Source organism: Neoarius graeffei, chromosome 10 (assembly GCF_027579695.1).
Source record: "Neoarius graeffei isolate fNeoGra1 chromosome 10, fNeoGra1.pri, whole genome shotgun sequence".
Classification (NCBI taxonomy): Eukaryota; Metazoa; Chordata; class Actinopteri; order Siluriformes; family Ariidae; genus Neoarius; species Neoarius graeffei.
In genome coordinates, this window is record NC_083578.1 from 92,718,677 (window position 1) to 92,734,383 (window position 15,707).

The 15,707-nt window shown below is 41.6% G+C and overlaps 1 protein-coding gene across 6 annotated transcripts in view; it reads left to right on the forward strand.

Annotated features, from left to right (window-relative positions):
* itgb4 (integrin, beta 4) overlaps nt 1–15,707 on the forward strand; it is a 35,642-nt gene that overhangs the window by 13,842 nt on the left and 6,093 nt on the right. For 2 of the 6 annotated variants that reach the window (XM_060932662.1, XM_060932665.1), the window contains exons 17-36: nt 859–984; nt 1,173–1,279; nt 3,642–3,687; nt 3,813–4,007; nt 4,624–4,727; nt 4,925–4,983; nt 5,543–5,566; nt 5,672–5,820; nt 5,916–6,095; nt 6,931–7,079; nt 7,235–7,439; nt 8,535–8,852; nt 9,411–9,562; nt 9,677–9,857; nt 10,172–10,309; nt 10,420–10,602; nt 10,753–10,887; nt 13,523–13,765; nt 14,250–14,414; nt 14,656–14,802. In XM_060932662.1, coding sequence (XP_060788645.1) covers nt 859–984; nt 1,173–1,279; nt 3,642–3,687; nt 3,813–4,007; nt 4,624–4,727; nt 4,925–4,983; nt 5,543–5,566; nt 5,672–5,820; nt 5,916–6,095; nt 6,931–7,079; nt 7,235–7,439; nt 8,535–8,852; nt 9,411–9,562; nt 9,677–9,857; nt 10,172–10,309; nt 10,420–10,602; nt 10,753–10,887; nt 13,523–13,765; nt 14,250–14,414; nt 14,656–14,802 — 3,006 coding nt within the window. The remainder of the gene's footprint in view (nt 1–858; nt 985–1,172; nt 1,280–3,641; nt 3,688–3,812; nt 4,008–4,623; nt 4,728–4,924; nt 4,984–5,542; nt 5,567–5,671; nt 5,821–5,915; nt 6,096–6,930; nt 7,080–7,234; nt 7,440–8,534; nt 8,853–9,410; nt 9,563–9,676; nt 9,858–10,171; nt 10,310–10,419; nt 10,603–10,752; nt 10,888–13,522; nt 13,766–14,249; nt 14,415–14,655; nt 14,803–15,707) is intronic. The other 4 variants (XM_060932666.1, XM_060932668.1, XM_060932664.1 and 1 more) reach the window with 3 other exon arrangements.

Genomic DNA, 15,707 nt, shown 5'->3' on the forward strand with positions numbered 1-15,707 from the left:
CCGAGTACAAGTACTTCAGTCTTGTCAGAGTTAAGCAGAAGGAAGTTAATAAGCATCCAGTGTCTAATGTCCTTCACACATTCCTCAATTCTATAAAGCTGGTGTCTCTCATCAGGTTTTGCAGAAACATACAACTGTGTGTCATCAGCATAACAGTGGAAACTAATACAATGTTTACGAATATCATCACCCAGAGGGAACATATATAAAGAAAAAAGCAGTGGACCCAAGACAGAACCTTGTGGAACACCAAACTTTACCTCGGTACGTCTAGAAATATCACCATTTATATCAACATACTGATAGCGATCAGTTAAATAAGAGCTGAGCCAGGAGAGGGCCGTTCCCTTAACTCCCACAACATTTTCTAGTCTATCCAGAAGAATGGAATGATCAATGATATCAAATGCTGCACTAAGGTCAAGCAACACAAGCAGCGAGACACAACCCTGATCAGACGCCAACAGTAGGTCGTTTACTACTTTAACCAGAGCTGTCTCTGTGCTATGATGAGGTCTAAATCCTGACTGATGCATTTCATGGATGTGATGAATGTACTGTATGTAAATTTCTGACCACAACTGTACATAAATGGATGGACTAATGGGAAAATGGGAGGATTTAGAGGTTTATAATTGGGTTGGTGAGTAGATATGGATAACACACAGATGAATGGGTGCTGGATGGATGGGTGGATGGAGAAATGGATGAAATGATTAATGGACCAATGGGTGGATAATGATGGATGGATAGGAAAATAAACACAGTTGAATGAATAAAGAAATAAAGGACAGCTGTAGGGAAAGATGGATGATAGAGCGACGTGTGTGTGTGTGTGTGTGTGCGCATGTGTTATAGGAAATAAAGTGATAGAGACGTGCGAGTATCGTGATGAAGAAGATGACTGTACGTATTACTACACGGTGAATTATCCTCCGAATCCCAGTGATAAAGAACACGAGGTGGAGGTGCTCAAAAAGAAAGGTAAACACACACACACACACACACACACACACACACACACACACACACACACACACACACACACACACCTTCATTACAAAACTCTGAGTATTTCTGGGATTTTAGTCCAAATCTGTCATGTCAGTAATTGTTTACTGTGTGTGTGTGTGTGTGTGTGTGTGTGTGTGTGTGTGTGTGTGTGTGTGCAGACTGTCCTCCTGGAGGTTTTCTCTGGTTGATTCCTCTCATCATGTTCCTGATGCTGTTGTTGGGTCTCTTACTGCTCTGCTGCTGGAAATACTGCGCATGCTGCAAGGTACACACACACACACACACACACACTTGTCTTGTTTATGTATAATATATGCCTCTGTCATGAAGAAAATCATCTCGTGTTAAGTGTAAAGCGCAGTGCTGGATTATTTTTATTTCACTGATACGGTAATTCTGTATATAAATATCTTGATATAAAGTTTTACTTGATGCATATTTCACGTGTGTGTGTGTGTGTGTGTGTGTGTGTGTGTGTGTGTGTGTGTGTGTGTGTGTGTGTGTCTTCTCTCATCCCCATGTGGAGTTTCCTGCTCTCTCAACTTAAACTCAACAATATGCAACGTTTTAAGTTACTAATTCCACTAATTTTTTTCTTCCTGAATATTGAATTATTTAAATATGAATTTTTAATATTAACTTAAATTTTTTTCACATGTAGTATTTAATGATAATCAGTATTTTATCCGTTTGTTCAGTGTTTTTGTCTGTTTTTTTTGCAACTCGTTATCAGTCACAGTTCGTGTTATCCTGTTACTTCTAGAAATAAACCCCACCCACTCTGACATCACTTTCATTAACATATGTAATAACACTTGTAACATTCATTTTTAATATTTTTTCATTTTATAAAAGCAGTCTGTTTTTATATATATATATATATATATATATATATATATATATATATATATACAGTGCCTTGCAAAAGTATTCATACCCCTTGAACTTTTTCACATTTTTCCACCTTACAACCACGAACTTAAAAGTTTTTTATTGAGATTTTATGTGATAGACCAACACAGAGTAGCACAGAATTGTGAAGTGAAACGAAAATGATAAATGGTCTTCAAAATTGTAAACAAATAAAAATCTGAAAAATGTGGTGTGCATTAGTATTCAGCCCCCTGTACTCTGATACCTCTAAATACAATCCAGTGCAATCAATTGCCTTCAGAAGTCGTCTAATTAGTTAATAGAGTCCTACTGTGTGTAATTTACTCTCAGCATAAATACACTTGTTCTGTGAAGGCCTCAGTGGTTTGTTAGAGAACACTGAAGAACAAACAGCATCATGAAGACCAAAGAACTCACCAGACAGGTCAGGGATAAAGTTCTGGAGAAGTTTAAAGCAGGGTTAGGTTATAAAAAAATATCCCAAGCTCTGAACATCTCAAGAAGCACTGTTCAATCCATCATTCAAAAATGGAAAAAGTACGGCACAACTGCAAACCTACCAAGACATGGCCATCCACCTAAACTGACAGAGCGAGCGAGGAGAGCACTGGTCAGAGAAGCAGCCAAGAGGCCCATGATCACTCTGGAGGAGCTGCAGAAATCCACAGCTCAGGTGGGAGAATCTGTGCACAGGACAACTATAAGTCGTACACGCCACAAATCTGGCCTTTTTGGAAGAGTGGCAAGAAGAAAGCCATTGTTGAAAGACAGGCATAAAAAGTCCCATTTGCAGTTTGCCAGAAGCCATGTAGGGGACACAGCAAACATGTGGAAGAAGGTGCTTTGGTCAGATGAGACCAAAGTTGAACTTTTTGTCCTAAATGCAAAGCGCTATGTGTGGCGGAAAACTAACACTGCTCATCACCCTGCACACACCATCCCCACTGTGAAACATGGTGGTGGCAGCATCATGCTACGGGGATGCTTTTCTTCAGCAGGGACAGGGAAGCTGGTCAGAGTTGATGGGAAGATGGATGGAGCTAAATACAGGGCAATCCTGGAAGAAAACCTGTTGGAGGCTGCAAAAGACTTGAGACTGGGAAGGAGATTCACCTTCCAGCAAGACGATGACCCTAAACATACAGCCAGAGCTACAATGGAATGGTTTAGATCAAAGAATATTCATGTGTTAGAATGGCCCAGTCAAAGTCCAGACCTAAATCCCATTGAGCATCTGTGGCAAGACTTGAAAATTGCTGTTCACAGACGCTCTCCATCCGATCTGGCTGAGCTTGAGCTATTTTGCAAAGAAGAATTTCAGTGTCTAGATGTGCAAAGCTGGTAGAGACATACCACAAAAGACTTGGAGCTGTAATTGCAGCAAAAGGTGGCTCTACAAAGTATTGACGCAGGGGGGCTGAATACTAATGCACACCACATTTTTCAGATTTTTATTTGTTTAAAATTTTGAAGACCATTTATCATTTTCGTTTCACTTCACAATTCTGCGCTACTCTGTGTTGGTCTATCACATAAAATCTCAATAAAAAACTTTTAAGTTCGTGGTTGTAAGGTGGAAAAATGTGAAAAAGTTCAAGGGGTATGAATACTTTTGCAAGGCACTGTATATACACAGTATATATGACGTGGTTATAATGTGCTCGAATGTGTTTATTATTGTCCTGTGCATTACCTCTGTCTCTGTAGTTAAAGTTAGTTTGTTTGTATCTCAGGCATGTCTGGCTCGGCTGTGTGCCTGCTGTCCGTGCTGTGCGATGGGTAATTTCTCTCTTTTATCTGACACAATCTGGATATTACAGACTTTATAGCTAACAGTGTGACATGATGTTGGGAATTGTTCTTCATCTCAGTCGGTCACAGTTCTGTTCTGGTTCTTGGTGCAGGTCGAATGGTTGGATTTAAAGAAGATCACTACATGCTGCGTCAGTCCTTACTGAGCTCAGATCACTTAAACACGCCTCTGGTTCGGACCGGGCCACCCAAGAGCACAGACGTTGTGCGCTGGAAAGTAAAAGACAACGTCCACCGCGGACCGAACCACCCTCAGAACCAGATCCAACCCAACCCCAAAGAAATCAGTGAGACCTTCGCACTAATATCAGTGTCAATAAAGTTAATACATTTCCTTTTGACCAGATGAAGTCAATCAGCTGAGGCGTGTGAAGTTTCTACGAGGCTAATGCAGCTAATAAATAAATACAGGAAGCCTCTTTCACGCGTCATGGTGAAGTTTAGGACTTCCAGTCATCTATAAACTTCAGCTAAACCTCACTGTGTACGAGTGACGCCATCTTGGACAAACGCAATCTTTCTTTCCCCCCTTGGTATAACTCCACCTCATCTACATAAGCCCCGCCTTCTAAAAAAACTGATTACAGAGTTTAAAAATGTTTGAATTGAGTTTATAAAGATTTCTGTGTGTATTTATGAAAAAGAGTTTCAGTGAGTTAGACTTCTTTTTTAACATCCAGTGACTCTAAACATTTCTTAGCTGAGTGACGACATTCAGGCGAAAGATACGTTTTGGATATTTTATTAAAATCTGTAATTGTGGTGTTCATGAATAGATGACTGGGGTATATATGATTTAATATATTTATTTATTCAAAAGTAATTAGGGAGTTTGATAACTGATTTTTAATTCTGGCTGTAATTCTTAAATATTTATTTTTGGTTGCTTTTCCTTCTCTTTAGTCGACTTCCCTCTCTCACTGCGGCTCCACAGACCGTTTTCTGATGAACTTTCACGTCCAGAAGCTCGCAACACTGAAATGCTCAAACAGGAAGTGGAGGAACGTGTGAGTCACCTGTTCACCAGCACATTAATGTTGCCATTTACTTTAAAATTCCTCATTGCACTGCACGCATCTCTCAGTAGCACAGAGTTCACCAGAGCCTCGAAACAGCATTATCTTTATAATCAGAATATGATTTTTATTTCCTGATAATTAGAAATGTGTTGATGAGTTTAATGATCTCTGTGTGTTTCTTTCAGCTGAATAACGTATTCAGACAAATTCCCGGCACTCAAAAAGTGCAGAAAACCAGATTCAGGTGAGATCACAAAGCAGAGGGTCTTAAAGTGAGCCAAACTTCAGAAAAGTTCACATAATTTAAGTGAGAGGAGAGAAAACTGGAGTTACTGCATCATAAAATACCAGAGCCAATCAGGTTCCAGTATGCAAATGATGCCCATGCAGCACAGGTTTGTGGATTGGGATGAGGATGGGTTCCCTTTAGAGTCCGGTTCCTCGCAAGGTTTCTTCCTCGTGTCGTCTGAGGGAGAGTTTCCTCATCACGGTCACCTCAGGCTTGATCTTTAGGCCCTAAAGACAGCTGTAAAGCTGCTGTGTGACCGTGTCTGCTGTTAAAAGCACAATACAAATAAACTGACGACTTTTCTGTGGATTTTTCTGATTTATAGTAGGATTTTCTGTGTTTATTTTTTTCCTGCTTTATTTATGTCTGTGAAGATTCTCAGTCATCCAGGTCATAGTAAACTGTGGGTGGTAAAAGAGAGCAACTGGACTTGCTTGAAGTCTTCTCTTTTACCACCCACAGTTTGTTTATGTCGTGCTTTTACTGACAGTTGCTGTAAAATTCTTTTTCACAGGACACAGAGAAATGCAGGAAAGAGGTAATATTATAAATACAGATTCTTGCATGAGAGAGCAAACTGTTTAGTTTCATATTTATCAGAAATATCCTGAGTTTATCCTCAGACCTGTTTCCCCTTCATCAGACAGAACAACACGATCCTGGACACGGTTCTCTCGGCTCCTCGCTCCAGCTACCCTGACATCATTAAACTGACAGATAAACAGGTGCAGGCTGGGAATTTCAGTGATATGAGAGTCGTGCCGGGATACTACACTGTGGCCACGGACAGAGGTGAGATGGGGAAGAGGGAACGATGGCAGGGTCGAGAATGTGTGAGGTCTAAAATCCGGTTACGAATCTGACCATGTTCTGGGTTTGCGTCTCAGAGGCGACGGGGGCGGTGGAGCTGCAGGAGGGCGTGGAGTCTGTGGATGTTCTGGTTCCACTCTTCATCAAAGATGAGGATGATGATAAGAAACAGCTGCTGGTGGAGGCCATCGACGTTCCGGTGGGAATTGCCAGCATCGGAAAGCGCTACGTCAATATCACAGTGATTAAAGAGCATGGTGAGACTCACTCGCCCTCGTCCACTTCCCCTTGAACGCTTCTGAGGGTTTTTTCCAGGTTTATTAGATTTTACAGGACTTCCGTCAGCAGCAGCTCTTAATGGACTTGGGGATTTATTCAGTTTCTAACACGACGCTTCTTCAATAAGACTTAAATAAACTAATAGATAAAGATCAACAAAGAGAACAGAAGAAAAGGTGTCTAAACAAAATCAACCAGTCAGAAGAAGGCGGGAACAAGACAATGGAGGCGGGAACAAGACAAGACATGCTTTTATGCCTTTACAAGAAACAAGAATGTCGTATGAAATACTGAATATTTTAAAAATATAGAATTTAATTGTGTAAATAAGATTGTTAGTTTATTTAGCAAACTGGTATTATTAGGTGTAATTATATGTGAACATTGGTAAAAATATGACTTATTTTTATTTATTTAACAGTAGATATATAAAGTAGTGTTTCAACTGCATTCACTGCTCTCCAATATTATTGGAACGCTTCATGAATGAGCAAAAATGAATATTAAAAACCCACATAATAAGTAATATTTTAAGCTCAAACATTTTTAAGTCACGGAATGCTTTCTACAAAACACTGATTTCAGCATTTCATTAATTTTCTCGACAGATTTCCAGCAGGGTTCAGAGACGCTCACTGAGCTACAAAACATGGAGTTTGTGGTTCTTTAATTGGTTTTGAGAAAAGAGTTCTTTTTTAGAACTTTGTAATAGTAAAATGTTTTGTGCAATGGTTATACATCTAAATGTGTTAATAGTGTGTGTGTGTGTGTGTGTGTGTGTGTGTGTGTGTGTGTGTGTGTGTGTGTGGGCAGCTAAGAGCATTCTGACCTTCCTTCAGCCCTCGTACACTTTCTCTCGGCAAGACGGCGTAGCTAACATTCCGATTAGCCGCGACATCATTGAGGATGGTCGTACTCAGGTCACCTACAGCACCCGTGACCTCACCGCCAAGGACAAGAAGGTAAAGTCTAAGGTCAAGGCTTAGATTAAAGTTAACCTGTAACAAAGCTTACAGTTACAGTAATCTAACAAAGGCTGAGATCACATGTATATTAACCTGATGTGTACTGTGATTGTTGTGTAAACCAGGAACGCTGTTATGTTTGTACCCTTCAGGACTATGTTTCAGTGGATGGAGATCTGACGTACCAACCTGGAGAAACTCAGAAGATGGTTCCTGTGAAGCTACTGGACCTTGGGGAAGGAGACGCCCTGTTGGATAAACAGCCCAAACAGTTTGTGATGGATCTGACCAACCCACGTCAGGGCGCTAAACTCGGAAAATACCCACGAACCACCATCAACATCACTGACAAGCCAGGTGAAGCTCAGACACATGACACCAGGAGGGGTCACTACGCATCAACACACCAATATCATCAATTAAAATAAATTGAATGCAGAAGATGTGATCATATATTCAGTGTAATCAACATGCATAAATAAACAGAAAATATTAAAGTCCGATATTAATCTGAAGCATGAGATCATCTGCCCGGCTAGCAAGGAAATTACATTAACCTTAGCTAGCTAAAATTGTAACTGAACACAAAATGCTTGATGAGCTAGTTAGCTACTGAGGATAAAATAATTTGATGTGGAGAAATTTTCTGTAAATATTTATGTATCATTTCTGGAAGGAGTCTCCAGTGTGAGTGCTGTGTAACAGTCAGAGGTGAAGCTGAAACTTTATGTTTTGTGATGTTTTTAGGTCAGAGGAGTTTACGGTTCTTTACAGTTTCTCAGGAACATGATGAGCTTTGTTTTTGTCTTATTAACTTCAAGAGAATAAACAGAGATGGTGAGGGAATCAATGTTTATAGCTGCTATAATGTCAGTGACACAGGAACTAACTCATTTACAGGAACTTACACAACATTAAATGTAACTATAAGCGGATAAAAATCATGACATTGTTTTTTTAATTAATAAAAATTGCAATTGTTATTAAATATCTGTGGTATAAGTGCAATAAAACAACTTAAAAATGTGGAATAAAATGTGCTGTTATAGGAAAATAATTAACTTCAGGGTGGGAACACTAACTCCACTTCATCACCACCCCAGGCTTGATTATTTTCCTAGAACAGCACATCCCATCCTGTAAAAAACAGTGAGGTGTGGTAGAAATATCACAAGATTCAGGAACTTGTAGTGAGCTATGGTACAGAGGTGCAGGTACAGTACAGTACAGAACAGTCCAGATGTGCATCACATCAAGCAACAGAAAAACTAATTAGAGCACATTTTGTTTGCTAAAAAATACATAAATGAAAGTTTCATTCATCAATCAAAGCCGAAAGATTAGGCCAGAAACATTATCTGGATGCCCCTGGCTCTCCAAGCAGGTCATCCACTCCTGCATCTAATCATGTTAATGTCAAGCTGAATATTATTTACTCTCCCTGTATGTTAGATCCGAGTGTGATCATGTTCAAGAACAGCACACAGAACTTCAGTATATCCGACGCGCTCTACACCGTCCCTGTGATCCGCACTCAGGGTCTGGAAAATCCCGCCACCGTTAACTGGCGCACAAACTCCCCTCGCCTCAACATGTCCGGCCTGGTCAAGTTTGCCCCAGGAGAGATGGAGAAGAACATCGTGATCGACACTCGTACACAGCAGATTCCCTCCAAACCAGAAACCTTCCAGCTGGAGCTGTATGACCCGAGCACGAACAGCCTCGTCCGAGACAGGAAAACCACACTGGTCAACATCACCGACACCAGAGGTAAGAGTTTCTGTTTCACTCCTGAGCTCCATCACACATGATAATCCAATTTTGGAAATGGGTTTTACAATTTTCATTAATGGATGAGATAAAGTTTATCCACCTGACTGCACCCATTCATCTCATCTCGTTATCTGTAGCCGCTTTATCCTGTTCTACAGGGTCGCAGGCGAGCTGGAGCCTATCCCAGCTGACTACGGGCGAAAGGCGGGGTTCACCCTGGACAAGTCGCCAGGTCATCACAGGGCTGACACATAGACACAGACAACCATTCACACTCACATTCACACCTACGCTCAATTTAGAGTCACCAGTTAACCTAACCTGCATGTCTTTGGACTGTGGGGGAAACCGGAGCACCCGGAGGAAACCCACGCGGACACGGGGAGAACATGCAAACTCCGCACAGAAAGGCCCTCGCCGGCCACGGGGCTCGAACCCGGACCTTCTTGCTGTGAGGCGACAGCGCTAACCACTACACCACCGTGCCGCCCCTGACTGCACCCATTGCTAATAATTTATCTTTGCTTCTGTTTATTTTGTTGTTGATTCCTGTAGCAGGAGATTTCTTGACTAAGGCAGCTCCTCCAAGTAAAGCCTCGTCTCCCACTGGACGAATCTTTGCTCCAACTAACATTGAAGCTACAGCTACAGGCCCTAAAAAGATCCGCCTTAACTGGAACCCTCAGTCTGGAGCCAAAGGATATAAGGTAGCTTACACATATTACAGTTGTACTCAGTAATAGTGATAGGTTCTAAAGTGTTAACTCTTGTGATATGTAGATGACTTCCATCTGTGTGTTCATGATTCTGTTCACTTCCAGGTGAAGTATTGGATCTACGGAGATCCTGAAGCTGACGCCCAGGTGGTGGACGTTAAAAACACTCATGCTGAACTGATGAATCTCTACCCATACTGCGATTATGAGATGCGTGTTTGTTCATACAATGCTCAGGGAGACGGGGACTACAGTGACATCGTGCAGTGCCAGACTCTTGAGGATGGTGTGTTACTCAGTCAAATAAACTGGGGACGATAGGAGCTCTGTTATCACTGGTTAGCAGTGCACACTGGGATCATGCTAACTGGTCATTGTTAGCTTTTATATACTGCATTTTTGGCTGACTTTAACTGTATTAAATCCCGAAAATGTCATGAGTCCAGTAATAATCTGACACACTACTTGGTCCAGATGTGTTTGGAAGTGAAAAAGAACATGAAGCGTTTTTTTTTTTTTTTTTTTTTTTTTTTTTTAATGTGACTGTCCTGAAATCTTTGTTCTAAATTTCCAATCCTTTGTGGTGGCCTTTCTATACAGTACCAAGTGAACCAGGTCGCCTGGCCTTCAATGTCATTGGCCCAACTGTCACTCAGCTGAGTTGGGCAGAACCAGCAGAGCCCAATGGTGTGATCACGCAGTATGAGGTTGTCTACACACCCATCAATGAGGACAGCAGTAAGTGGCAAGATTCATATAGTATTCATGAGGGGGGGAACTCAAGCTTTTGGATATTTGTCTACACCTGGGTATGCCTGTGTATCAGATTCTGACTGTATTTAATCTAGAACCTATGGGACCTGAGAAGAAGGTGAAGATTGACAACCCCAAGAAGCGAATGCTGCTTATTGAGAACCTGCAGCCGTCACAGACCTACTGCTACAAAGTGCGTGCTAGCAACAAGGTGGGATGGGGACCATACAGAGATGCCACCATCAATCTCGCAACCCAACCCCACAGACCCATGTCCAGTAAGTCTGTTAGGAGAAATTTGTTTATACAAATTTCATGGTATACATTGGTATAATCTGGACATTATTCCTTTTCCTGCAGTTTCATAAACAGTAGCTATTCTGGCTAAGATTCTGATCGTCCTCATGTCTAAATATTTTCTCTGGCAGTTCCCATTATTCCTGATATTCCTATCGTGGATGCAGAGGCGGGTGATGAGTATGACAGCTTTCTTATGTACAGTAACGAAGTTCTTCGTTCGCCCACCGCCAGCACAAGACCCAGCGTGTCTGACTTGTCTGAAGGTGAGCAAAACTCCTGCTGGTTGCATGCTTTCATGCCCTTGCTGATTTTCAATCATTACCATTCCTTTAGCTGGCACAAACTTTGGTTATTGTCCATATATACAACCCCGATTCCAAAAAAGTTGGGACAAAGTACAAATTGTAAATAAAAACAGAATGCGATAATTTACAAATCTCAAAAACTGATATTGTATTCACAATAGAACATAGACAACATATCAAATGTCGAAAGTGAGACATTTTGAAATTTCATGCCAAATATTGGCTCATTTGAAATTTCATGACAGCAACACATCTCAAAAAAGTTGGGACAGGGGCAATAAGAGGCTGGAAAAGTTAAAGGTACAAAAAAGGAACAGCTGGAGGACCAAATTGCAACTCATTAGGTCAATTGGCAATAGGTCATTAACATGACTGGGTATAAAAAGAGCATCTTGGAGTGGCAGCGGCTCTCAGAAGTAAAGATGGGAAGAGGATCACCAATCCCCCTAATTCTGCGCTGACAAATAGTGGAGCAATATCAGAAAGGAGTTCGACAGTGTAAAATTGCAAAGAGTTTGAACATATCATCATCTACAGTGCATAATATCATCAAAAGATTCAGAGAATCTGGAAGAATCTCTGTGCGTAAGGGTCAAGGCCGGAAAACCATACTGGGTGCCCGTGATCTTCGGGCCCTTAGACGGCACTGCATCACATACAGGCATGCTTCTGTATTGGAAATCACAAAATGGGCTCAGGAATATTTCCAGAGAACATTATCTGTGAACACAATTCACCGTGCCATCCGCCGTTGCCAGCTAAAACTCTATAGTTCAAAGAAGAAGCCGTATCTAAACACGATCCGGAAGCGCAGACGTCTTCTCTGGGCCAAGGCTCATTTAAAATGGACTGTGGCAAAGTGGAAAACTGTTCTGTGGTCAGACGAATCAAAATTTGAAGTTCTTTATGGAAATCAGGGACGCCGTGTCATTCGGACTAAAGAGGAGAAGGACGACCCGAGTTGTTATCAGCGCTCAGTTCAGAAGCCTGCATCTCTGATGGTATGGGATTGCATTAGTGCGTGTGGCATGGGCAGCTTACACATCTGGAAAGACACCATCAATGCTGAAAGGTATATCCAGGTTCTAGAGCAACATATGCTCCCATCCAGACGACGTCTCTTTCAGGGAAGACCTTGCATTTTCCAACATGACAATGCCAAACCACATACTGCATCAATTACAGCATCATGGCTGCGTAGAAGAAGGGTCCGGGTACTGAACTGGCCAGCCTGCAGTCCAGATCTTTCACCCATAGAAAACATTTGGCGCATCATAAAACGGAAGATACGACAAAAAAGACCTAAGACAGTTGAGCAACTAGAATCCTACATTAGACAAGAATGGGTTAACATTCCTCTCCCTAAACTTGAGCAACTTGTCTCCTCAGTCCCCAGACGTTTACAGACTGTTGTAAAGAGAAAAGGGGATGTCTCACAGTGGGAAACATGGCCTTGTCCCAACTTTTTTGAGATGTGTTGTTGTCATGAAATTTAAAATCACTTAATTTTTCTCTTTAAATGATACATTTTCTCAGTTTAAACATTTGATATGTCATCTATGTTCTATTCTGAATAAAATATGGAATTTTGAAACTTCCACATCATTGCATTCCGTTTTTATTTACAATTTGTACTTTGTCCCGGGCGGCACGGTGGTGTAGTGGTTAGCGCTGTCGCCTCACAGCAAGAAGGTCTGGGTTCGAGCCCCGTGGCCGGCGAGGGCCTTTGTGTGCGGAGTTTGCATGTTCTCCCCGTGTCCGCGTGGGTTTCCTCCGGGTGCTCCGGTTTCCCCCACAGTCCAAAGACATGCAGGTTAGGTTAACTGGTGACTCTAAATTGAGCGTAGGTGTGAATGTGAGTGTGAATGGTTGTCTGTGTCTATGTGTCAGCCCTGTGATGACCTGGCGACTTGTCCAGGGTGAACCCCGCCTTTCGCCCGTAGTCAGCTGGGATAGGCTCCAGCTCGCCTGCGACCCTGTAGAACAGGATAAAGCGGCTACAGATAATGAGATGAGATGAGACTTTGTCCCAACTTTTTTGGAATCGGGGTTATAATATTTAAATAATGGATTTATTAGTTTTTACAAGGACAACACTGGCTGAATTGGGACACTGCTTTAATACTGCACCTCTGAATCATTTAAAACTCTCTCTTATCTTACCTTTTGGATTGCCTTCACCATCACAATTTGGATGCTCTATTCAACCTTCTGTGGCAGGATGATGTGCTAACATCATCACGATGTGAAAGTACTTGAAAGCTCTAGGATTCAGAAATTGCTATCATCATTTCAATATAAATGTTTTGGAAGTGTTTGTTTTGAGGGTTTTTTTAACTTGGTGACTTTTTTGTTGTTAAATTGATTTTATGGCTTGATTTCTTATGATCTGCTTACGTTCTATCTAGGTCAATTTTAGTCCATGTACATTTGGGCTCTCCAGCTAATTCAATTACCTTTGGCATCAAGAGCTTAACATGGACTTCCTCTCCTTCTCTCTCTATCGCTTTGCTTGAATGTAGTCACTAACCATAGCTTGCCTACCTACCTGTCCTCCATGCTCTGCTTGCTTCCCCCCACATGAACACTGAAGGCAAGCGGTGGAAACACGTTAAGCTAGTGGGATCAGACCTGGATCTCCGTACAGTGTCCTGGAAACTGCCTGCTGATGTCATCCTCACCCGAAGTACAAGCACAAGCACTTTGGAAAGTGATGATCTGCTGGCTCCTGCTCATTCCCAGACCCCTCATCCAAGTGGTTATTTCCAGAACCCTCTACAAGGTGGCTGTTTTGAGAACTCTGTGCAAGGTGGCCATTTCCAGAACCTTCCACAAGGTGAAGATCTCAACATGTCCCGTGCTAGACCGCATGCCAGCATACCTCTACTCCTGCCACCATTCTGCTGCCCTGCTATACAATCTATATGAAACCTGTTCTGGATTGCTAGCTTGTATCAAAATGCTGCTGCCATGCTTTGGGTTGGTGTCAAGTGGAAAACTGTAGGTTGAACTACCTTCTGCGACCCATAGCTGGTGAGCAAATGAGAATGCAGATGATGACTGTAACAGCTTACACCCGATGGAATCTGCTAATACTGTAACTAGTCATACAAACCCTGCTGCTGCTACAGCTGCCATTGGAGAAAGAGGGTTCTTCTAGTCTACAGCAATATGGAAGCTGCCTGTTCCACATGACCGAGAGAACAGTCAAACGTTTCTGGGCAACTGTTTTGAAGTCTGTTCCCTACCCAGTGATAGTTGGATATTCTTCCTATTTTCTTGACACTAATGCTAGTTTGTTCCCCTCTTTGTATTTACAGACCAGATCATGAATGGAAAGTGGGATCAAGGGTTCATATTCCCAGGTGGTAATGATTCCCTGTCACGTAACATCAGCACTTCTTCAACTAGTTACAGCCTCTCACCTCGCCCTGGTGGTGCCAACCAATCTGTGGAGACCACTATGACTTACATAACCAACAAAGGTTTGCACAGAGCTAGAATTTGTATTGTGGATTGTAAAGCTGTACATTGAAAGCAGTCTCTCTGCATGGCTTACTTAGTCTGACTTTATAGCATCTAAAGATAGATTAAGGTGGGAATTTACCGTAAGGGTACTGGGGGGTCGTCTTCCACAAGAAGGATTATAGAGTGAGTTTTTAGCTATCACTAATTAACTTGGATCTTAACAACCAATAATTGCTTGATCTTACAATTGCCTTCCAGGAGGATCTGTGCCTCGCAAGCATGACATCCACACAGAGGACGTGATCTTGAGAAAACGGTCCGAAAACAGGACTTATTATGACAATGATGGCGTAAGAGACTCCATCGTGATGAGCGACTTGACTGGAGGATTCTCTGACAGTCTGAGTAAGTAAATTGTCTAAAGGTTTGTACGTTTGTGTATCCATGCTTCAGCTCAAAGGCATTGTTCCATGTTTAACCCTTTGAACTCGACTGACGTGTCCAAATTCACATCCCCCCCTTTTTTTTTTTGAATTGCTCACAAAATTTTAATTGCAGTGAAGTGGATCACATATCACATGAAATAGCATGACCTGACCTTTCCAACAATGCCAGTTGCTTGTCTATGTGAAAAATAATTTTGATTTTTACATCAAAATTAATCATAGTTACAATCTACATCCAGCTCTGCGTCCATCTCCACGCCCATTACTCTTGTCTGAATTACTTTTCATTGCATAGATATGGAATACACATCACATGAAAGGGCAGAAACGGATCTTTGCAGTGATGCTAGTCAGATTTGTACATACTAAAGTAAACATATTATGATTACAGATCAAACTTCTGCAGAGTAATATCTTTACTAATTTCGTCACCCATTTTCACACTCCTGGTTCTCGGTTGAATAAGTCATGAAGTCCCTATCACTTCACACCGTACCACATATCAAAATACACAGCAGAACTTACCCATTCCAAAGGTATGAAATGTTTCTCTGGGCATCAAAGTGTTGTTGAGTAATTTGGCTTTGAATTCACAGCAAAAAAACAAAAACAATTCCTTTTCGCATTAGGCACTGAGCACATATGTTTACAAATTGCTATCAGTATCCCACCATCATGGTTCTGATTCTGCCAGATACCAGACAATCTCCCCTAAACAATTATGAAAAGATTTATCTACTGCCGGCATTTTATGGTGAGATGCATGTAAAAAAATAGTTTCATGAGATGCAATCTATTCCCCCATGATATGAAGGATAATATAAAAATGTATGACCTGACCACGAGTAGAACTCGCAATCACCC